Source organism: Geotrypetes seraphini, chromosome 1 (genome assembly GCF_902459505.1).
Source record: "Geotrypetes seraphini chromosome 1, aGeoSer1.1, whole genome shotgun sequence".
Lineage (NCBI taxonomy): Eukaryota > Metazoa > Chordata > Amphibia > Gymnophiona > Dermophiidae > Geotrypetes > Geotrypetes seraphini.
Window position 1 is genome coordinate 9,578,600 of NC_047084.1, and position 23,278 is coordinate 9,601,877.

At 44.2% G+C, this 23,278-nt stretch overlaps 1 protein-coding gene across 1 annotated transcript in view; it reads right to left on the bottom strand.

Annotated features, from left to right (window-relative positions):
* Window positions 1-23,278, bottom strand: part of ADGRV1 (adhesion G protein-coupled receptor V1) — a 786,618-nt gene that overhangs the window by 59,357 nt on the left and 703,983 nt on the right. Inside the window, exon 87 of the mRNA XM_033919809.1 lies at window positions 13,553-13,674. Coding sequence (XP_033775700.1) covers window positions 13,553-13,674 — 122 coding nt within the window. The remainder of the gene's footprint in view (window positions 1-13,552; window positions 13,675-23,278) is intronic.

Consider the following 23,278-nt stretch of genomic DNA (forward strand, 5'->3'; position numbering starts at 1 on the left):
CAAGCTTTCCCTGAGATTTATTAAGCTTTAACAGACAAACTGATGAGTAATTTCTCAGAAACTCTCTAGGCAATCAGCAGGAGACCACAAAAAGAAGGTTAGTCATTTCTGTTGGGCAATCAGCAGCAAGAGTCAGCTAAGGTGAGCCCATGTGTGGTTGTAAAACTACAAAAAGGTGGTGCATCCCTATTTTTCAGACGACTAAAATAATTAGACAGCACAGAACTTTTATCAGGAGTGCAAATTGAAAGGGTCTGGGTATATATTAGTTATTTAGTTTTCTACCCCATCCTTCCCAGGAGCCCAGAACAGTTTACAGCGATGCACTCGCAAAGTTTTTGAGGCATACGAATAGTGGTACATTCATATTACATTGCCATAGGAATGAGGCATATGAATAAGAGTACATTCACATTTTACTAGAGATAAAAGTGAGGGATATAGCAGCTTATTCAAAATATATTGGCGGCACAACGTGCTATACTCAACAATCTAAGCATATGCTATCAAAGGAATTGGAGGTATTTGGTTAGAGTACTGTCTTCCCATATTTGAGACATGGATTAAGTCAACAGTGGAATATTCTCACCTGAGCTGGAGACTTGGGTCTAATGGGACCTTGAGCTGTTGGGAGATACCCATAGAGAACAGCATCCATAGTGGGCAATGTGGCTTAGTGAGCAGTTTTGGTTACATACTGTTAAAGCCTGGACGCATTACCCGAGGTTGTGGTAAGAGCAGATAGCATAGCTGGTTTTAAGAAAGGTTTGGACAAGTTCCTGGAGGAAAAGTCCATTGTTATTGAGAAAGACATGGGGGAAGCCACTGCTTGCCCTGAATTGGTAGCATTGAATATTACTACTTCTTGGGTTTTGGCCAGGTACTAGGGACCTGGATTGGCCACTGTGAGAACAGGCTACTGGACTTGATGGATCATTAGTCTGATCCAGTAAGGCAATTCTTATGCTCTTATGTCTCAAGACAGGTATGCATTTGTTTGAGAACAATATGGTTTTTATTGCTTTTTGGAAAGGTAGCAGGCTATCTATGGCTTGAAAGCTGATTCCATTCAAATTATTACCCACAATCAACATTTTACTATATGTTTGAATTTTCTAGCCAATATTGGATTTGATTTTAAATATGACACCAACGTAAGAAGTGCAGAATGATATCCTATTTTAAGCTTATTCTAGAAAAGAGGAGACTGAGTACCTATATGCCTTTATAAAACAAACTCTCAAAACCAGCCCCAAAAGCTCTCAAATGCCAATGCATCAATTACATCTGCTCAGTTTTATCCTTATCAGCTTCTATATATTTATCCTCTTCAACCTTGAGCCTCACAGTGCCATTTTGACACTTCCTCCTATCACTTACATATCACTTATATTAAATGGTTGCATGCGTGTTTGATGTGTTGAAGAACGAAGGCCGAAATTGGACAGACTTGCATGGTTTCTGTCCCATATATGGCAATTTGGTTTAGGATGAGCTGGAGAGTGCTTCGACAGAAACTCCAATAATTTGCAACATGAAGAGAATGCCGGGCAGACTTTTACAGTCTGTGTCACACAAATAACAAGATGGTTTGGATAGGCTGGAGTGGGCTTTAATGGCAAGTCCAGATGTTGGAACATAAGGACAATATGGGCAGTCTCTATGGTCTATGTCCCAGACATGCTAGATGTAAAGCTATTGAAAAGTTTTTGATAAGCCCTGGTGAAGTTTATTTTTTAGAAATGCCAAAGAAAGACAATTTAATCATGAATTAATGAGTGTGAGTGTTGGGCAGACTGAATGAACCATTCAGGTCTTGTTCCTTTTACAAAGGTGCGTTAGGGGCTTAACACGTGGAATAGCGTGCGCTAAATTGCCACGCGCACTAGACCTTAATGCCAGCATTGAGCTGGCATTAGTTCTAGAAGCGTAGCACGGGTTTAGTGCATGCTAAAATACGGCGCGTGCTAAAAACGCTAGCGCACCTTAGTAAAAGGAGCCCTATATTACCATGTAAATGGTGCAGTTTATAATTTTCTTTTTTTCCATGTCAATATTTTGGGCGCCATGTATAGAATTTCCCCTTTGAAGTGCATGTACTTTTTACCAGCAAGTCCTCATAAGATACTGAAGCACAATAGTTTATATATTCTCACATTACTAAGGTGATACAGTCCTGCTGGCAGGACCATACTGGGCAAATGAAGGCCTCAAAGAGATCCTTTCACATGGCAGAGGAGGCAAGCATGCTGGTAAATGGGCAACACTATAATAATGGGTGACTGTTGGATGATCAAGGAGCAAAAGGGGCGCTCAGGGAGGATAAGACCATAGCGGAAAGACTGAATGAATTCTTTGCTTTGGTCTTTACGGAAGAAGATGTAAGAGATCTACCTGAACCAGAAATAGTTTTCAAGGGTGATGATGTGGAGGAACTGAAAGAAATCTCGGTGAATCTTGAAGCCAAATCGACAAGTTAAAAAGTGATAAATCACCAGGACCAGATGCTATACATCCCAGGGTACTAAAAGAACTCAAACATGAAATTGTTGACCTGCTGTTAGTGATCTATAACCTATCGTTAAAATTGTCTGTTGTATTTGAAGATTGGAGGGTGGCCAGTGTTACGCCGATTTTTAAAAAAGACTCCAGTGGAGATCCAGGAAATTACAAACCAGTAAGCCTCACTTCAGTTCTGGGCAAGATGGTCTTATTTATAAATGATCTGGAAATTGGAACGATGAGTGAGGTGGTTAAATTTTTTAGTCACCTACTTGGATGTCTTGGCCACCAAAACATCTAGATTTCCACTTTATTCACTATTTTCACTTTACTCACTTTTTAAACTTTTCCACTTTACTCACTTTATTCACTATTTTCAACCACAAAAACTTCCAAGTTATAAATGTCCAAATCAGCACTATTTAGATGTGGGAGGGACCACCATTCTAGTAGACTGGTCACATAGACATGCGAACAGAGCAGTGGGGCACATTAGAAGGCACTGTTGTGAACTTCACTTAAAGGCAGTAGCGTACCAAGGGGGGGCGGGAGGGGCGGTTAGCCCCGGGTGCGAGCCCTGAGGGGGTGCTCCGGCATCCGTTCCCCCCCCGACGTCTGGTTCTTCCTCTCTGGCCTCCCCGCACCATTAAGAGTACCAAAGCAGCCTGCAGCAAGATCGCGATGTCAGCGATCTTGCGCTGCTTCATGCTGTCCTCCGCCGTGGTCCCGCCCCCTCCACTGATGTCAGAGGAGGGGGGCGAGTCCGCGGCGGAGGACAGCACAAGCAGCTCAAGATCGTTGACATCGCAATCTTGCTGCAGGCTGCTTCTACTCTAAATGGTGCGGGGAGGCCAGAGGGGAAGAACCGGACGTCTGGATGGGGGGTGGGAGGGGGGTGAGCGGTCCTTCGGGGTGGGGCGGGCTTGCAGGCCTTCAAGGGGAGATGCAGGCCTTAAAGGGGGGGGGGACAAGACTTCATGGGGGAGACAGGCAAGCAGGCTTTCAAGGGGGGACAGGCAGGCAGGCCTTTAAGGGGGGACAGGGGGTGGGACAGGCCTTCAAGGAGGTGCAGGCCTTCGGGGGGGGGGGTGCAGGCCTTCTGGGGGGGGCAGCCTTCGGGGGGGGGCAGGCTTTCAAGGGGAGGGACAGGCCTTAAAGAGGGGGACAGGCTTTCAGGGGGGGACAGGCAGGCAGGCCTTCAAGGGGGGGACAGGCAGGCAGGCTTTTAAGGGGGGGGGACAGGGGGATGGGACAGGCCTTCAAGGGGGTGCAGGCCTTCAGGGGGGTGCAGGCCTTCTGGGGGGGTGCAGCCTTCGGGGGGAGGTGCAGGCCTTCTGGGGGGTGAAGCCTTCGGGGGGGTGCAGGCCTTAAAGGGGGGACATGCCTTCATGGGGGGAGACAGGCTTTCGGGGGGGAACAGGCAGGCAGGCCTTTAAGTGGGGGACAGGCCTACAAGGGGTGGGACAGGCCTTCAAGGGGGAGACAGGCCTTCAAGGGGGTGCAGGCCTTCGGGGGGGTACAGGCCTTCGGGGGGGTGCAGGCCTTCAAGGGGAGGGACAGGCCTTAAAGAGGGGGACAGGCTTTCAGGGGGGAGACAGGCAGGCAGGCCTTCAAGGGGGGGACAGGCAGGCAGGCTTTTAAGGGGGGGACAGGGGGGTGGGACAGGCCTTCAAGGGGGTGCAGGCCTTCGGGGGGTGCAGGCCTTCTGGGGGGGTACAGCCTTCGGGGGGAGGTGCAGGCCTTCTGGGGGGGTGAAGCCTTCGGGGGGGTGTAGGCCTTAAAGGGGGGGACATGCCTTCATGGGGGGAGACAGGCTTTCGGGGGGTGACAGGCAGGCAGGCCTTTAAGGGGGGGACAGGCCTTCAAGGGGGGGACAGGCCTTAAAGGGGGTGCAGGCCTTCGGGGGGGGACAGGCCTTCAAGGGGGGTGCAGGCCTTCAAAGGGGGGGACAGGCCTTTGGGGGGGACCCTGGTGTAGAAGTACACAGAGGGAAGGGGGTGTTCAAAGAGATGTGCATATGCCAGACTTTGGGGGGGAAGAAATAATGGGTCTGAAAATAGAGGAGAGGGAGAGAGATGATGGACCATGGGATTTAGGGAGGGAAGGAACAGAAAGGGAGAGAAATTGGACACAAGGGATGGTTTGGAGGCGGGATAGCGATACTGGATAGGAGGGTAATTGGGAAAAGAAAGGGAGAGATGGTGGGCCCTGGGGTGGTGGGGAAGGAGGGAGAGATGCCAGATGAAAGGGTAGTTAAGAAAAGGTGGATCTGTGGAGGGAGATGAAAAAAAGGAAAGATACCAGACTTCCTGGGGAGGGAAGGGAAATGGAAAGGGAGGACAGAGATGGCAGATGGATGGTTAGCATGAAGAAAGAAGGAGACCCTGGCAAGCAAGTTATCAGAAGACAACCAGAGCCTGGGACCAACAAGATTTGAAAAATAACCAGACAACAAAAGGTAGAAAAATTAATTTTATTTTCTGTTTTGTGATTACAATATGTCAGATTTGAAATGTGTATCTTGCCAGAGCTGGTATTAGACCGCAAACGTGAGCTAGGATTTAACAGAAAGAGGAAAAGTCCTTTTTGTTTCTTTATTTTATTTACACCACAGCGCCAGTGTGGTTAGGAGAAGCCAAAGGGGGTGAAAAAGCTATAAAACCCACCAGGATTTTTGAAAAAAATCACTCAACTGGGCAGAAAAATCGAATCGAAAAACCAATTAAATAGGCTGAATCAAAATTTTTCTTCCTGAATCGGGCAGTTTGCGCTACTGTCTCCGACTTTAGGACCTGGGATTGGGGATAGATGGCATCCTCAGGGAAATTCTCCTGAGCAAACTCCGGGCCCATTTCCACCCCCCAGTTAGTCCACTCCACTCAACTGGTTCACACACTGAGTGGGTCTTTGGGTATTGTGCCTAGGTAGTTGTTTTGGGATCTCTTCCAATGGTTTGTCAGTATCTCCTTGTGGTCCAAGGAAGGAAACTTTGTTAACCTTAGCATTGACCTTTTGTAACAGTGCTGCTTGTGTGGCATTAGGCTATCTAGTGATTGAAAGAAAAAAAAACAGACCTTTGCACATTTTTGCACTATAGGTGGGTGTATGAGGAGATTCACATTTCCTGCACAGCTAAGTCCGTGTGAAGTTCCCTTGTATTGTATTTGACATCTAGCAAGGTCTCTGTTTGGAAGGAAAGATCTAAGCTTAAAAATGAAGTGGCCAGAAGTTATGGTAAAAGCAGATAGCTTAGCTGGTTTTAAGAAAGATTTGGACAAATTCCTGGAGGAAAAGTCCATAGTCTGTTATTAAGACATGGGGAAGTGTCTGCTTGCCCTGGATCGGTAGCATGGAATGTTGCTACTCTTTGGGTTTTGACCAGGTACTAGTGACCTGGATTGGCTACCATGAGAATGGGCTACTGGACATGATGGACCATTGGTCTGACCCAGTTAGGCTATTCTTATGTTATGTTCTCATCTGTAGGGGGCCTTTGGTTTCACTTCTTATTTTAATGTATTCTTTTTCTGGGAACTTATCAGTGTTTTTTATAATGGGAACAAAAATGGAAGAAAATTAATGTGTGTGGAATGGGGGGGGGGGGTTAACTAATTTCTTCAGCTAAATAATTAAATCCACCTCAACCAGACATAGGAGAACTCGCACACCATTCACACACCCTCCAACCAAAAACGTCAAAAGAAAAAAACTGTTCGACAACCTATTGACCTCGACCACAGACTACAAAACCTTCAAAAAAGAAATAAAAACCCTTCTATTCAAAAAACACATAAAATCAAACTAACACAATTAGAACTGTCCCAAGCATCACCTGCAACTGCTCCATACGTACTTCTGATGTCATGACAATTCAGACATAATTTATGTTATGTTATGTTTGGAATAATGGTTACATATATGAGGTTCAATAAAAGAATATTTTCACTCCCTGTTTCTATTCTGACCATTTATACCGTTTCATGGTTATTACAAAAAATATTTTTTACATGGAGGGTGGGGGGGGGTGTCAAAAAATGATGGGCCCCGGGTGCCACATACCCTAGGTACGCCACTGCTTAAAGGTGCCAGATATAAATCTCACCATATTGCCCTTATAATTTATGCTGAGCCGTCCAAAATTCCCCCCAAACCTACTATACCCATTTGTCTATCATCCCAATAGTCCTTATGGGGTTAACAATAATAAAAAAAATGTCTAAAAAGTGTCCTAAATGGCTACTTGGACGATCAAAAAGCCTGATCATCCAAGTACCCATAACCAAAGCTGGTTTTTAGATGTATCTAAAAACAGCGTAGGCCTTTCCCCTGCCTCTAGACACACAGAGAGAAAAGAGGTGTATTTAGAGGAGGGGAAAGGGCGGGCAATGGGCGGGAGGTGGGCCGACCTACACCTAGGCGTACAAAAGGTATAACCAAAACATTTACAGGTTGCCTAGTCGGCACTTAGACCTTTTTGACTTAGACGTAGTCAAACCAGGTCTAAGTGCCGAAAAAGGGGCCGCTAAGCTGAAGGCCGCTGGTGCCATCAGTTCAGCGGCCCGGCAACCTACCCACCGCAACCATCGCAGCAGGAGAGATGCCTCATCTCCCCTACCGCGATGCCATCACTCCTCTACCGCGGGTTGCGGCAGTTCCGGTAGAGGAGTGATGGCATCGCGGTAGGGGAGATGAGGCATCTCTCCTGCCATGATCCATCACCCCCCCTCGCAATTAACATCGGGCCAGGAGAGAGCCCATGTGCCTAAGGCCCTGCCCACAGGAAGGGCCTAAGGCTCCCGGGCCTATTCTGATTGGCCCAGGCGCCTTAGGCCCCACCTGTGGGCGGGGCTTTGGGACGGCTAGGCCAATCCGGCCCCATTCTGGAGTCGGCTGCCTGTCGGACGGGCGGGTTTGGCACCCGTCTGTCCGGCCAACTTTGAAAAGGTATGGGGAATGGGGGTGGGAGGATCGTGGGATCGGCCGGGGGGGTCGCGGGTCGGCGGGGGGGGGTGAACGGGGCTTCTGGGGGGGCGATCATTTGGGGGAGGGGGGTTGCATCGAGGGCAGGAGGGCCTGGGATCCCTCCTGCCCGTATTGTAGTGGGGGGTGGGGGGTAGGGGGTCGCCGGGGCCAGGGGGCTTGGGCTCCCTCCTGGCCCATTCCAGTAGCGGGGTGGGGGGGTTGCAGAGGCCAGGAGGGTTTGGGCTCCCTCCTGGCCCGATCATCCTAGGGGGGAGGGGTCACCGGGGCAAGAGGGCTTTGGCTCCCTCTTGCCCCGATGTTGTCCGGGGGGGTTGGCGGTTCGACATGGCAGGAGGGCTTGGGCACCCTCCTACCTGGCTCCTCCTTCGCCTAAAAGCCCTTCTGTTGGACGTTTGGCGCTTAGGCGTTTTTTTGTTTCATTATGGCTAAAAAGTGTAGACGTCGTATGGGTGTACTTTTAGATGTAGTGGTGATTGGGCGTTTAGGCAGAGGAAGGCCATAATCAAAACAAGGACGTTTGGTTTGGTTATGGACTGCTTCTTCTTTGAACGTTTAAGGACTTAGACCATAAAGGGACTTAAACAGTTTTTTTGATTATACCCTTCCACGGCTGCAGTTGGCACTTATATGGCAGTATAGTAAGGTTTTGGTAGGTATTTGTGAGCTCATACTGCCCACCATAAATATTGTGGTTAGAGTGCTTTATGGGTCTGGCTCCTCCTCTCTATGGTTCACTAGTCCATCCACCTGGCTACTTAAGACTTCTGTGTAGAGTTCTACTAGGCTTTCCAATACCAGGTACTACTGTTCTTTTATTTTTTTTTTTTTAAACTATGTAGTTATTCATTTCTATTAAATTTCCAAGCATTAAGAAACCCATTCCAACAATTTTTCAGCTAGTGTTCAGTTGCATCACCTAATCACTTTCCTTCTGGGGTTATAAACCCCACTGCGGGTGCAACCGAGGTGGGACAGGGTTATTACACTCGGGACATTTCCAGATAAACACTTCTCAAATTAACTTTAGAAGCAACCACAAACAAAATCTTGAAACAAAGAGCAAAGTTCTTTCACTTCCACCAAGGCCAGCCATTGAGGGTACTATTTGAGGGATGGTGTCATCAGTGCCATCATCCCCCAGCTCAGCTCATCTCCTCCTCCTCTTCAATGACCTAAGTTGTAACTTCCACCTTCCTTGGTGGAATATAGGAGCCAATCCCTGCAGCTCGTTTGGCTTCCTCCTGGGTGTACGGTTCCTCTGCCAACTGCTTCAGCCTTCTTTTGTGCACTTTGGTTTTAAAATGGTCCTTCAGACTTCTAATATCCACAAAGTATCGTGCACAATTCAGGCAGTAATGCTGGGCATTGCCGGCCACATCTTAATCATGTTCCTGGTGCAGCAACTTCCGGGCACTTTCTGGCTTCATGTCTTGGTGGATCTGATCCAGGTCCTTCACCCTCCACTTTGTTTTCCACAGCTTGGAGAGGTTCTTCTTCTTGTCGCTCTTGTGGTTGCCCACTTGCTTGGATCGGGTCATGGCTGGAGAGAAGAAAACCGCCAAAAGCCCCATCCCTGACCTGGACCTTGGGGAAAGTGGGGAGAGGGAGGCCTCGGATCACAATCGGATCAACTCTTACGTTTACACCGTCATTGAATCCGCCCCAAACCCTGAGTTTGCTCTGCAAGGCGACACAGAGCAGCCAAAAAAAGGGGGGGTTCACTCTCTCTTTCGGGCTGATCCCCCCCCTCCCCCAAGACTCTGCTTCTCAGGCTTCCTTCTTCCTGGAGTGCCCACGTGGATCCTCTTCACTTCCGCCTCTCCCCAGGTACTACTGTTTTAGACACAGGTATGTACTGTACTGTTTTATTCAGATCTGTGAGGCATGATAAGGGGTCAGTGACCACTGGGGAAGTGTTTGTGTGTGTCATACCTTAAAGCAGGGGTGTCCAATGTCGGTCCTCGAGGGCCGCAATCCAGTCGGGTTTTCAGGATTTTCCCAATGAATATGCATGAGATCTATGTGCATGCACTGCTTTCAATGCATATTCATTGGGGAAATCCTGAAAACCCGACTGGATTGCGGCCCTCGAGGACCGACATTGGACACCCCTGCCTTAAAGCATCCAGTGGTATCTCCCCTCCCCCCCACCCCCCACTCCACACAGCCCTGTGTTATTCTTCACTATCTCCATCATCTCATCCCATGCTTTCTGTATAGGTGGACACTCCCACCACATGCAGAAATCTTTCCATTTTACCACAGCCTTTCCAGCAGAGACTATGACTTTGAATCCCCATGTGATGCAGCTTTTGTAGTGTAACATATGAGGATGGTTTGAAAAGTTTGGTAAATTTCCATGAGATGGTGCCACAGTCCATTAAGTCATCAATGCTGTCAATAAGTATTTTGCAGAGTTTGACAAAACCTATTTTTACTATAAAACACGCCAAAAACATGGAAACTTGCTGGACTAAGTGTATAACTCTCGATGGAGACTACATTGTTTAACTTGTTTTTTTTACCAAACTTTTCAAACCACCCTTGTAAATCCTAAAAAGCATTGTATACCCATTTTCCAATGTTGCTGCTGATAACATAAGTATTTTCCTTTAAATTGTGTTATAGGTTGATAAAATTCACCTTATGTTAAACCTAGTGGTGCTGATTTTCAGACTGCAGAAGGCAGCCAGGCTACCTCCCGCGGTCAGAGGTGGACCTGGAAATTCAATGCCGGGGCCATATTCGGCGAACAGCATTAAATTTCCAATCTATTTTCAGCTGTATTTAACTTAGCTGGCTGAGCCGATTCATCAGATGACTGGTTAAGTCATAACAGCTAAAGATAGGCCCGCCTAAATAGCAGGTTTATTTGGCCACTAGACTTAGCTGGTCAGCCAATGAATATTGGCGCAACATAACCAGTGACCGGGCTAGCTGCTGACCATGATAGCTGGGTATTTCCCATTTGAATATTAATGGTTAGACAGCTTAGAACTATTTAGCCAGCCGGAAAGGGCTCCTGGCTGGCTAAACAGCACTGAATATCGGGCGGGATGTATATATCACTATATAAAAGACCAAGAAAAGAAATTCTGCCCCAGTGTTGAGTTTCTAAGTGCACTCTTAACATTCATGCTCTTTTACAGTAAAACCTAATTCACCAATATCACTGCACAACAATTTTTTGGTTAAGTCTTGATTCCTGAAAAGTTTTTGGTGATTATGACAGGTACCAACTTGGTATGCTCAAATATGGTTTTGGTTTTACTGCATCACGTAAGAACTATGAGAAATAGACATTTTTATGTTTACTGACAATAAAATATATAGTCAAGTTTACGTTTCGCACAAGCGACTAAATGAAACAGAATTAAAAGTGTTTTGCTCCCGAGTTTCTTTTATATTCAGTGTCTGGTGCATCACGTTGTAGCATCCAACAATAGTCGGCAAGCATTGACGGATTCCAATTGCCCTGGTATCGTTTCTCCATCGTAGCTATGTCTTGATGAAACCTTTCACCGTGCTCGTCACTCACAGCACCGAGATTTGCGGGGAAGAAGTCCAAGTGTGAATGGAGGAAATGAATCTTGAGTGACATATTGCACTTCATTCTCTTGTATGCTTTGAGAAGTTTGTCTACCAGCTGAATGTAGTTTGGGGCTCTGTAATTGCCCAGAAAATTGTCAACAACGTCTTTCAAGGCTTTCCAGCCAATTTTTTCCGGCCCAACTAACAGATCTTCAAATCGCTTGTCACTCATAACATGTCTGATCTGGGGGCCAACAAAAATACCCTCTTTGATCTTGGCATCAGTTATTCTTGGGAACATCTGTCTTAAATAACGAAAACCTTCCCCTTCCTTGTTCATTGCTTTCACAAAATTCTTCATGAGTCCCAGTTTAATGTGAAGAGGAGGCAAAAATATCTTTGTCGGGTCAACAAGCGATTCATGTGCTACATTTTTCTGTCCTGGAACTAACTTTTTACGGAGTGGCCAGTTCTTTCTAGAATAGTGCGACTCTCTGTCTCGGCTGTCCCATTCGCAGATGAAACAGCAGTACTTTGTATAGCCAAGCTGCAGTCCTAGTAACAGAGCAACGACTTTGAGGTCTCCACAGATATTCCAGTTATACCTGGTATACTGGACATACTTTAGTAACATTTCCATATTCTCATATGTTTCTTTCATATGTGCTGCATAGCCAACAGGTACTGAAGGATAAACGTTGCCATTGTGCAACAGAACAGCTTTCAGGCTTAACATTGACGAATCAATGAAAAGACGCCACTCTTCCGGGTTGTGATCACAACCAAAGACCGAGAACAATCCTTCAATGTCACAACAGAAACAGAGAGTGTCGACTTGTGCAAAAAATTTGGTTATATCATGATGCCGGTCTCGAAACACAGAAATTTTCGTACCTGGTGATAGCAAACACCATTCCTGCAGTCTCGAACCTAGCAGCTCAGCTTTTGCTTTTGACAGACCCAAATCTCTGACCAAATCGTTCAATTCGGACTGTGTTATCAGATGTGGATCGCCTGATGAGGATGGTTCAAAATCCGGGTCAATGTCACTGTTAGAACCCTGCACTGCAGTTTCTTCATCTGGTTCGTCTAAGGTCCAATCCTCTGGTGGTTTCGGAACTGGAAGACTGTCATCATGTGGCATGGGTCTCATTGCTGAAGGCAGATTAGGATATTCAATTGACTTCTTGTTTTTGGCAGAGAAACCAGACACATTAGTCAAACAGAAATAACAGTCCGTCACATGGTCTTTCTGTTCTCGCCATATCATCGGAACAGCAAATGGCATCGTCTTTCGAGTACCTCTGAGCCAGGCTCTCAGACTAACAGCACATGTCGCACAGCAAATGTGAGGCGCCCATTGCTTGTCTTGATCACCTATTTTGCAGCCAAAATACAGATGATAGGCTTTCTTTACAAGGGCAGTCATCGAACGTCTCTGAGGCGTAAGTGTATATTCCCCACAGATATAGCAGAATGTGTCGCGGCTGTTACGACACCGACGAGACATATTGCCCGACACCAAAACGTCTATAGCATCAAGCTTACTTACTGTTATATTGCTACAGCTACTATACTACTATACTTTACTATACTGATACTATATACACACACGGACTATCTATATTAACCAAATGAGCAGGATCGGTGTATGGAAGCCACCATTATAGCATGGTGAGACAGCGCAAGCTCGTTCAGACCTGCCCAGGATGTCATCTTCCATAAAACAGCTTCCAACCTGGCTAGATTTTATGCATGGACATACCCAGGCGGCACAAACCGTTGTTGATAAGACACTTATGGGAGAAAAAATTGTTTGCATCCAAATATAAGAAAAAATCACGACAAAATTGAAGATTTCTCTGAAATGGTACGTGATGGGTAATTTTTGATGTAATATTCATGATCAGCACCCAAAATTCTATAAGAAACACCCAGCAGTGTTCAGGAAGCAAAAACTTTGTTGTGCAGTGTATCCAGCCACTTGTCAATGTGACATTTTATTCTAAGGAAAAGATGTACACATACTGCTTTAGCTGCAGGGCTACTTTGGTATATAAACAGCTCTGGATTGATCAATGAAAAATCCCAATATTTTTAAAAGAAACAATGGTAGTACAAAAATGGTACATCTGCTTTAATTTGGAATTGATAATGGGGGTCAACATTCAGTTGGTGCAATGACTGTACTCATTATCAGTATTTAAATTTTAATAGGAGATAAGTAGTAAAACAGATACAAATAAAATGGTCGCCATGCTATAACAAATTTGTTTATTTTAGGCCTGTCAAAAGATAATTATCTAGGTATTTTGAAAGTCCAGCTGTGCCCAGAACCTGGTCACATATTATACCATGAGTGTTGGACTGTTCTGTCATTTTTTCAGTTCAAGGCTGTCTGTATAAGGGCTGAAAATTGACAAATAAGTCAGTTATATGTTCACAGCTTTGAATGTCAACCCAAATGATTTTATTTTAAAATATTAAATTCCTATTCATGAGTTTCCAGGCAAGTTGAACACAAATTATTGCATACCTGAAGGCTGTTAAAAATGACAAACAAGATTAGCATCCACGGGTGTTGGTAAGCCAAATGCAGTCCTCCCCACAGCCATGTCAAGGAAATCAGAGCAAATAGATATAATACCAAAGGGATTTCTGGAAATCAAAAGATCATATTTGAGTCAGAACATATGATGGGAAATACAAATCATGACATCATCAAGCCATTAATTTATTTAAAGTATTATCCACAATTTCAATTTCTAAAACATTGAACATCTTAAGAAATTCTGGCCTCTATTTATTAACTTGGGATAAAATGGTATATCTGTGTACTATTTTCCTGCAGGAAAGTTTATGCAGGATCTGCTATACCTCAGTACCACAGTTTTGTGAAATCTGCATAAATTTTATTTTGATGTGGCTAGTCCATAATGGCAAAAATCTTATCTCCCTCTTCCAACCCACAAGCCGTTAAAAATCAAATGGGTCTACCTCAAATGCACAAGCCAGCCTGATGTCTTAAAACATTAGAGAACACTCCCCTGGTACCTCCACACTCTTGTTAAAAACATAAAGAACACTATTGCCAGTATACTCCAAATCCCACTACCCTTAATTCTTTTAGAAAATAATCTGGCTGCCCCCAGATCCAGCATTCTTGGCACATACCTCAGAATTCCTGGTGGGAGAGTGGTAGCGATCTCTAGTTGCTCTTGCCATGGCAAATATTTCTTCAAAAATGGTGGCTGCATCCCTTAGTTAGCAGCCTGACCTCTAGCAGGAATGCCACAATGCTACAATTAGAGGTCATTTTTGAGGAGGCAGTCATTGAGGCAGGAGCAATCATTAAGTATCATTCAGCCCCCACTACTACTAATCAGAGTGGTGAAGGGTTTGAGGAGTAGATGTGGACCTTAGGAGAACCAGATTTATTTTACAAAGGGTTTGGGCATGCAGGAGTAGCTGATCATTATGTTTTAAAGGCATTGGGGGTTATTAGGATGAGAGACCACTTATTAGAGATTGGGATTTTTGTCTTTTTAAAATTATTATTGTGCCAGCTCTTTTAACTTGCTTCTTCAGCTTCTAGTGATCCAATGATATCATATTTTTAAACAACCTCATATGTTTAATGTACTATTAGCAAGTCTAGTGTAAAAGTATTAAGCACGCAAGTCAACTTTCAGTCGGCCTCTAGACCAGCATTTTTCAACCCTGTCCTTGAGGCAAATCCAGCCAGTCAAGTTTATAGGATATCCACAATGAATATGCATGAGATAAATTTGCATGCACAATCTCCATCATATGCAAATCTTCTTCATGCTTAGTCATTATGGGGAAAATTCTATAAAAGGTGCCTAGGTAAGGCGCCGTTCGTTGTCAGGTGCTCTTATTGGTGAAGCCTAGCGACACCTAGCTAAAATCCACATGCAACTTAATTTTTCTTAATTAAATTGGCATGGTAATAGATCACACCATTAAAAACTAATTTAAACAGATTAAAAAAACAAAGTTGCCACGGAATTCTGTGTGGCGCCTAGTGATGCCTAAGTCAAAACACCTACTGGTGCCTAACTCCTACCTAAAAAGTAGGTGTAGTTAGGGGAAAAGACTAGGTATGGTATGACTTAGGCATCGTTAGGCCTCTGTGGTAAGCGCTGGTAGATTAGGCCAGGAAAACTCCTGACCTAATGTAATGGCGCCTACCATTAGCATGTCTAGCGATGCCTAAGCCTGCTTAAGCGCTGGTAGGCGTGATTCTATAAATGGTGCCTAGCGGTTGATTAACAACCGTGCTGAGCAGTGCCAAGGAGTTAGGCACTGTTAGGCGCCATTTATAGAATCAAGCCCTATGTGTATTCAAACAATTTGATTGGCTAGATGCATCCCAAAGACTGGGTTATGGACTACAGCTCTAGACTCCACCTGAAATTTCAATAAATAAACTCAATAGTTATGATCATGTCAATATCAACGCTTAAGGAATAATCTGAATAAATGGGCTATTTAAAAACTGATCTCCCTCCTCACAAGTAAAAGTTCACACTGATGATTCTTTGAGTTTTTGTGGCTGACAGGATTAGTGGCATGGTAAAGGAGTGGGGGGAGCGCGGAGCACCCCAGGTGCCATCTTCTCAGGGGTACCACCCAGCAGTAGCACAGTATCTCTTCTCTCCCCCATCAGAGATAAGTGGGGGTCTCTTAAATGCACTCCCCCCATAGCTTTTAGTCTTCTGTTCTTAGCAGTAGTGAACAAGGACCTTACCCACTGCTCGTGCCTGCTAGAGCCCTTCCTCTTCCTAAGCATATTCATAGGGCAGGAAGTTACATCAAAGGACAGGCTTGAGCCAATATGAGCAGCAGATAGGAGATATTGCTTGCAGCCAGTGAAGAACAAGGAGAGTACATTTAAGAGATTCCCCACCACCACCATCATCAATGGGGGGGATGCTGGATGGCATCTTCCTTAACTACGCCATTGGTCAGGACATACTAAATTTACTTTGACTACTACTGCTCTTTAGCCCCTTCAGAAGCTGCTTTCCTAGGCAACTGCCTATTTTTATCTAATGGTTACAAGTCATTCCTGATTATGGGTTTTAGAACTCCAAAAATAAAAGAGCTTAGCCAAACTTACAGGCTGCACTGAAGTAGGTTTACCTTCAAATTGGGAAAGTAATTTTCAAAATAAAGCCCATTTTGGTATACAAAGAGCTGCTTTATATGAAGAAGTACTTTTGAAAATCACCTTCTTAAGTAAAGCTGAGATTCCAGCCATATACATTTCAGGAAACTGGATGAAATCCATGTGATTCTCTGTACTCTTTTTGAACTGGCATCTGTTTAGAAGTTTGGAAAGGAGGCACAACTGAATTTCTTTCTTAGCTCATTTTTGTCACCATCCTCATTACCACTTCCAAATAAGAGATTTTAGCCACAACTCCTAGAAGCTTAAATGGCTGACAGTGTTTGCCAATCATGCTTGTAATGAAAACAATCTCCATCTGGAAGAGGCACAGAAATACAAGTCTTCTCATTTTAGATCACTGCCTCTCCATCCTTGTGTGGAAGCATACTATGCCAACAAAGAAACTATCAGAAAGGTGCCTTATGTACTCTAGCTTTTATAAATTAATAAGAGCATATAAGAATAGCCTTACTGGGTCAGACCAATGGTCCATCAAGCACAGTAGCTCATTCTCACTGTGGCCAATCCAGGTCGCTACTACCTAGCCAAAACCCAAGGAGTAGCAATATTCCATGCTACCGATCCAAAGCAAGAAGTGGCTTCCCCCATGTCTTTCTCAATAACAGACTAAGGACTTTTCTTCCAGGAAATTGTCCAAACTTTTCTTAAAACCAGCTACGCTATTAAAAAGGAATTCCAGGGCTGTATGGCTTAATATAAAATGAAAACAAAAGTTAAGAAAAACACTAATATAAGTTGAAAAACTTTTATTACACGATCTTAATAAGTACATTTCAACTAACAAGTTATTACCGTATTTTTTTGTTTAACATATATTTACAAGCATAGATTTAATTTGTTTTCTCTCTGGTTGTCCCCAAAGAGCTCAGAATGGGTTACAGGTTAAACATACATAATTTACGATACAAGTTTTTATCCTAACCTGACATATAATATACCTGACATATAATATACAGTTTACCGGATACAATTTGCCATAGTTATCCTTACAGTGTAAGGTTTTCCGTACAAGTTTTATCCTAATTTGACACACAGATAGTTTACATGTTAGATTTGCCATAGTTATAGTGCAAGATTTTGCAATACAAGTTTTCCTTACATGACACATAGCAACAACACTATTTCATACAAAATTACATTGTATTTTAATAAATCTGTTATTTAAGAGTTGGATGGTTTTCAAGTGTTGAGGTGTTTCCAACAGATGTCAAAGTTGGCCTTGAGTAAAGTATGAAATGGGAACAAATTTGTCCACATACCCATAGGATCTATCTCCATCCTCGTCCTGTCCTGTCCCTGTGAGTTCTGTCCCTGTTCCTGCCCCATCCCTGCAAGCTCTGCAAAAGGCTCAAACAACGTATTCAAGGCTTGTGCAGATGAAGACAGAGCTTGCAGTGATGGGGCAGAGACACAGACAGAACTCGCAGGGACGGGACAGGACGGGGATGGAGATAGATCCTGCAGGGCAAGAGACAAATTTGTCTCTGTGTCATTCTCTAGCTTTGAGTTTAATAAACACTAAGGGGCACAACATTTCTTGAGTTTTATACTTTAGATGTCAAACTCCTCTGGATTTTGCTAGGAAGAAAAAGTGGTTAAAATCTCGGAGGGATCTGTCCTTGGGCCGTCTCTATTTAACATCTTTGTGAGTGATTTTGTGGAAGGACTGTCTGGCAAAGTTTGTCTTTTTACAGATGACACCAAATAGAGAATAATACAGGGAAAAAATTTGTCCTCATCTCCGTGAGCTTGTCCCTATCCCCATCCTGTCCCCGCTAGCTCGGTTCCTGTCCCCGTGAGCTCGGCCCCTGTCTCGTCCACACAAACCATCTGGATCCCATCTGCACACACCATCTCCCCTCTGAGTTCCTATTTTCTCCATTTCTAATATTTCTATTCTATTTGTACACTCCCTCCTGTGTCTAGAATTGCCCCCCCCCGTGTCCATATACCATCTCCATGTATCTCCCCTTTATGTCTCTGTCCCTATGCCCCCATGCACATAATTTCCCCTCTGTTTCTGTTATCTTCCTGTGTCCAGATTTCCCCTCTTCCTCTTCCACATCAATGTGTCTCTCTCTTCTCCAACACCATCTAGCTTCTTTCTCTCTTTCTCCCCCCGCTTCCAGCATCAGACTCACCTGCCTGTCCTCCCCTTTCTCTTTCCTGCTGTGGGTTCAATATTTGTCTCCCTCTTCAAACCCCTGGGCCCAGCATCTCTTTCCTTTCACTCCCTCCTTCCTAATGTGAGGGAACACGCGTGGTCACAGATCGCGCGGTCCAGCAGCCCCATCCCGCCCGATCGCTGGGTTTCACCATCTCCCTCCCTTCCCCTCACCTTATGTGCCAAATTTAATTTTTCTTCTCCCAGCTTCACGCTTTCAACAGGTCGTGCATGTGGCTTCTTGAGTTGAATCTTCTCCTCTGACGCAACTTCCTGTTTCCGGTTGCATCAGAGGAGAAGATTCAACTCAAGCAGCCACACTTAAGGTGAGGGGAAGGGAGGGAGATGGCGAGATGCAGTGATCAGGTGGGAGGGGGCTGCTGGACCACGCATTCCCTTACTTCACTGCAGAGACTAGACCATTCATCACTCCACGGGGCAGTGAATGGCCTTGTCCCCATCCCTGCGGTGACCACTATTTTTTATCTTCCCATTTCAGCGAGTTACCCATAGCTACCTGCGGCTAGCCGTGGGTAATAGCCACTGTGTCATTCTCTAATACCAAACTCTATAATAGGGTAGACACCCTGAAGGGTGAAGATAACATGAGGCAGGATATGGCTTGAGTCTATCACAGAGATCCCGAGTCCAAAATGGAGTCAATGCAGTAGAAGCACAAGTCATCTTCCACCCCAAAACAATTAAAGTCAGAAAAATCTGCAGGCAAAATCATAGCAACTGTCTTCTGGAATGATGAAGGACTTGCTTCTGGAGTTCATGCCACACAAGACACCATAACTGGGGAGAGTTACGCCAACACAATGATTGCTTTGCAGGAATCAATCAAGGAGAAAAGATGAGAAAAACTCACAGCAGGTGTGCTGCTTCTTTATAACAATGCACTGGTGCACATGTCACGACAATCATAGGCTGCCATCCAAGAAGGTGGGTTTCAGCAGCTGAACCATCCACCCTACAGTCCTGACCTGGTTCCCTCGGATTATTTCCTGTTCCAAGTTTTGAAGAAATCTCTCTGTGGGCAGCAGTTTTCAAGTGATGAAGACATCAAGGAAGCTGTGACGTCCAGGTTTGAAGGTCAAACAGAAGAATTCTTTTCAAAGAGGTTAAAGTTATTGCAGGAAAAATGGATGAAGTATTAGGAGCTATCAGGGGACTATATTGAAAAATAAAACAAAATTTTTTTGAAAACTCTTTTCTTTCCTACCGAGGTAGATAAATTATTGAACGCCCCTCAAAAAGATGAAGGTACATGTAGATGTACCCATATGAGGCTCAGAAGGGATAAGCAGTGACAATACTTAATATCAGCTTGCTGTTTTGTTAATAACACATTCAAAGGCTGTCACATTAGAAATGTTAAATGCAGCCTCACTTACATACAGTACATCACCCAATTTTAAATCATTTGAATATATGTCAGGAAGCAATGATACAAATGGAAGAAAAGTCACCAATAAGCTAAAATTGTGGGAAACAACATCTTACTATAGGGGAAGGAGGGAGTGCAAAAGTGACATTTTAAAGTTCAAGGGTGAAGGGAAGAAATAAGTTAAGACTGATGAATGTTAAACAGAATTGCTTTGCAATTATTTATTTTCTGTGTTTATACATAAAGGGTCAAGGGGTGGATTTAAGAACACAAATACAGATAAGGATGAATGTGAGATAGTCCTTAAATTTAGGAAATCTGCATGCAGGAGAAGTTAGCCAAATTAAAAATAGACAAGTAAAGTAAAATTATGGACTGGATTCTGTTGGTTGCTTTTTCCTGTTATGATGACAGCAACTTTTTAATGAAGATTTTGATACTGCTACTAAGTGTACTTTCACTACTGAAGCTGTCTGCTTCTGCGGCATTAGGAGTTGGTTATGAACAGTACTGATAAACACTGAAATCTCGTCTATGGCAAACCACAACCTTATCTCCAACGTAAATCTTGTACTCTCTCACAGCAGCCAATTCTGCTTTCACAAGCACCACTTAGAATAAACTGAGGTACTATACAGCATATCCTAACCCTTTCAACGTGAAAAGGAACCACCGCAGACTGTTTTTTACTCAATAATCTCTCAAAACAATTTTAATAACTAGATAGATTTTAGTTGTCCTCAATTAGCAAAATACAATTCTATCCTTGCTTAGGAAGAGAGAACAAAGATAAAAGGTTAATAAATAAAACAAAACCAAAATTGAAGCAAGACCATTCATCAAAAAGTGACCTTATTAAGTAAACTGTAAGCATTACACATTAAAAAACTAAAAACCAAACCCTTTAGTTAAGCTACATTAGTGGAAGGCTCCAGCTCCTTTCCCTTTCTCCTGTTTCCTCCAGTTCAGTTAAAGTTTCTGCTGTGGTTCTGGCACCATGAATCTTTATTCTCACGTATCCAGAGATTTCTAATTTATTTCATGACTTTTGATCCAAAAATTTGGGACATCCTGGAAAGGTAATATTAATCACATTTTTTTCAGGCACCTAGTTATAAATGCCCCTTTTAAATCTTAACAAAACAAAAATTATTTCTGTGTATCAAAAAAAAACTATCATCAGGGCTGGATTAACCAATAGGCCCAGTAGGCACATGCCTAGGGCCCAAAATGGTCAGGGGGGCCCAATGTAGGAGCCCCCCCGATCGGAAACATGCCCCCCCCCCGATTGGCAACGCGGGCCCCCCCATTGACGGAAAGTAATACAAACAAGCAGCGCGGGTAAGAAAGGCAAAGGGAACTGTAATTTTGCAAGCGGTGCTGCTTGCCCAAAGCTTTCCTCTGACGCAGCTTCCTGTTTCCACCTGGGTGCGTCAGAGGGAAGCTTTGGGCAAGCAGCACCGCTTGCAAAATTAAAGTTCCCCTTGCCTTTCTTACCCGCGTTGCTCATTTGTATTACTTTCCATCAATGGGGGGCCCACATTGCCGATCGGGGGGGGGGCACGTTGCCAATCGATGCTTGGGGGGCGTCGCTGTTCTAAAATAAAAAAAAATAGGAGTGAAAGGTGAGTGGTGAGATGGACCTGTGTTGGAGGGAGAGAGAGAAGGGGGCAAGGCAGAGCAGGGCAGATGATGGATGTGGGGAGAAGGGAGACCAAAGGAAGCAGGGCAGATGATGGATGTGGGAAGAAAAGGGCAGGGCAGGACAGATGATGGAAGTGGGGAGAAGAGAGACTGAAGGGAGCAGGTCAGATGAAGGAAGTGGGGAGAACTTGTGCCCAGCCCTCACCTCCTCACCACTGCTACTGCTTTCCCACATGCTGGATGGGGGGAAGAAGATAGAGTTAGCGAGATAGTGGAGGGGTGAAGGAAAGGGGTGGCAAGCTGTGAGTAGACACAGTGAAAAGAGGGAAACTGAGGGCTGAATTTAATTTAGACAGAGAAGAAAAGGAAAGGGAAGAGAGAGAAGAGAGAGATGCCAAAGAATGGGGAAGGACACAGATATCACATCCGAGTGAAGGAAATGAGAAGAGAGATGCTAAAAACCACAGGGGGGGAGGGAAGGAGAGATGGAAGGAGAGAGATGCCAGACTATGAGGGGAACAGAGGGAAGGTGATTGATGCCAGACCAAGGGGGGAGCAGAGATGGCAGAGGGAGACAAATATTTTCTGGAAGGGGCAGACAGTGGATGGAAGGAAGAGAATGATGAGAAGATGAGGAAAGCAGAAACCAGACAACAAAGATAGAAAAAAAATTCTATTTGTTTTATTTATTTATTTTTGCTTTAGGATAAGGTATTGTAGTTTCAAGTTTATTAAGTTTCAAGTTTATTAATAAATTTGATAAATCGCCTATTAGAATCACTAAGCGATGTACAAAATCAAAATAGAGTATAATAAAAAGAAACAAACATTTAACAGTGTACTTTCATCAAAAACAAACATGAGTTGGGAGGGAAAGAATAAAAGTTACAATTTTCAATTTAGGGTAGAAGGAATGGAAAAAACAAGAGGGTAAGGGGAAGTTAAACCACAGCATGATTTGGAATCTCACTAAACATTTAAATATTGAAAGCATCTTTAAATAAATAAGATTTTAAAAGTTTTTTGAATGTTGTAACGTCTTTTTCATTTCTAATGTATTGTGGCAGGGCGTTCCACCATTGAGGTCCCATCACAGAGAATATGTCAGCTCTTCTTGTTCCAATAATTTTCAGAGAGGGGACTGTAAGGAGATTTTGACCAGAAGAGCGGAGTGAGCGTTGAGAACTGTGAGGTATTAATAGTCTAGATAAAAATTGAGGTTCATCGGAGGCTAGAGTTTTAAAGATGAGCAGTATTATTTTAAAGGTGATTCTATGACCAATTGGAAGCCAGTGAGCATCTATTAACAATGGTGAGACATGATCGTACTTCCTAGCATTATATATTAATTTAATGGCAGTGTTTTGTATCAACTGAAGTCTCCTTTTTTCTTTCTGTGTAATGTTAAGGAGAAGTGCGTTGCAATAGTCGAGTTTTGCTATGATTAAAGAATGGATTAGTACCTTGATAGAATTAGGACTCAGAAATTTAGCGATCGACCGGATCAGACGTAGTTTGAAAAAGCAATTTTTGACAGTGAGAGAGATATGTTCGTGGTAGAGCAGTTTGTCGTCGATTACTACCATATTTTCACGTAGATAACGCGCACCCGTGTAAAACGCGCACACGGGTATAGCGTGTGAAAAACACAAATTTATGTACAGAAATTTTTATATACCGCGCACACCCGTATACCGCGCATGCTGCCCGACTCTCCTTTCGCCCGCCCCGACTCTCCTCTGGCCACCCCAACTCTTCTTTCCCCTGCCCCAACTCTCCTCTCCCCCTTGAAGTCCTGTCCCCACCCTGAAAGCCTGATGCCCCCCCCGACGTCCGATTCACCCCCCCG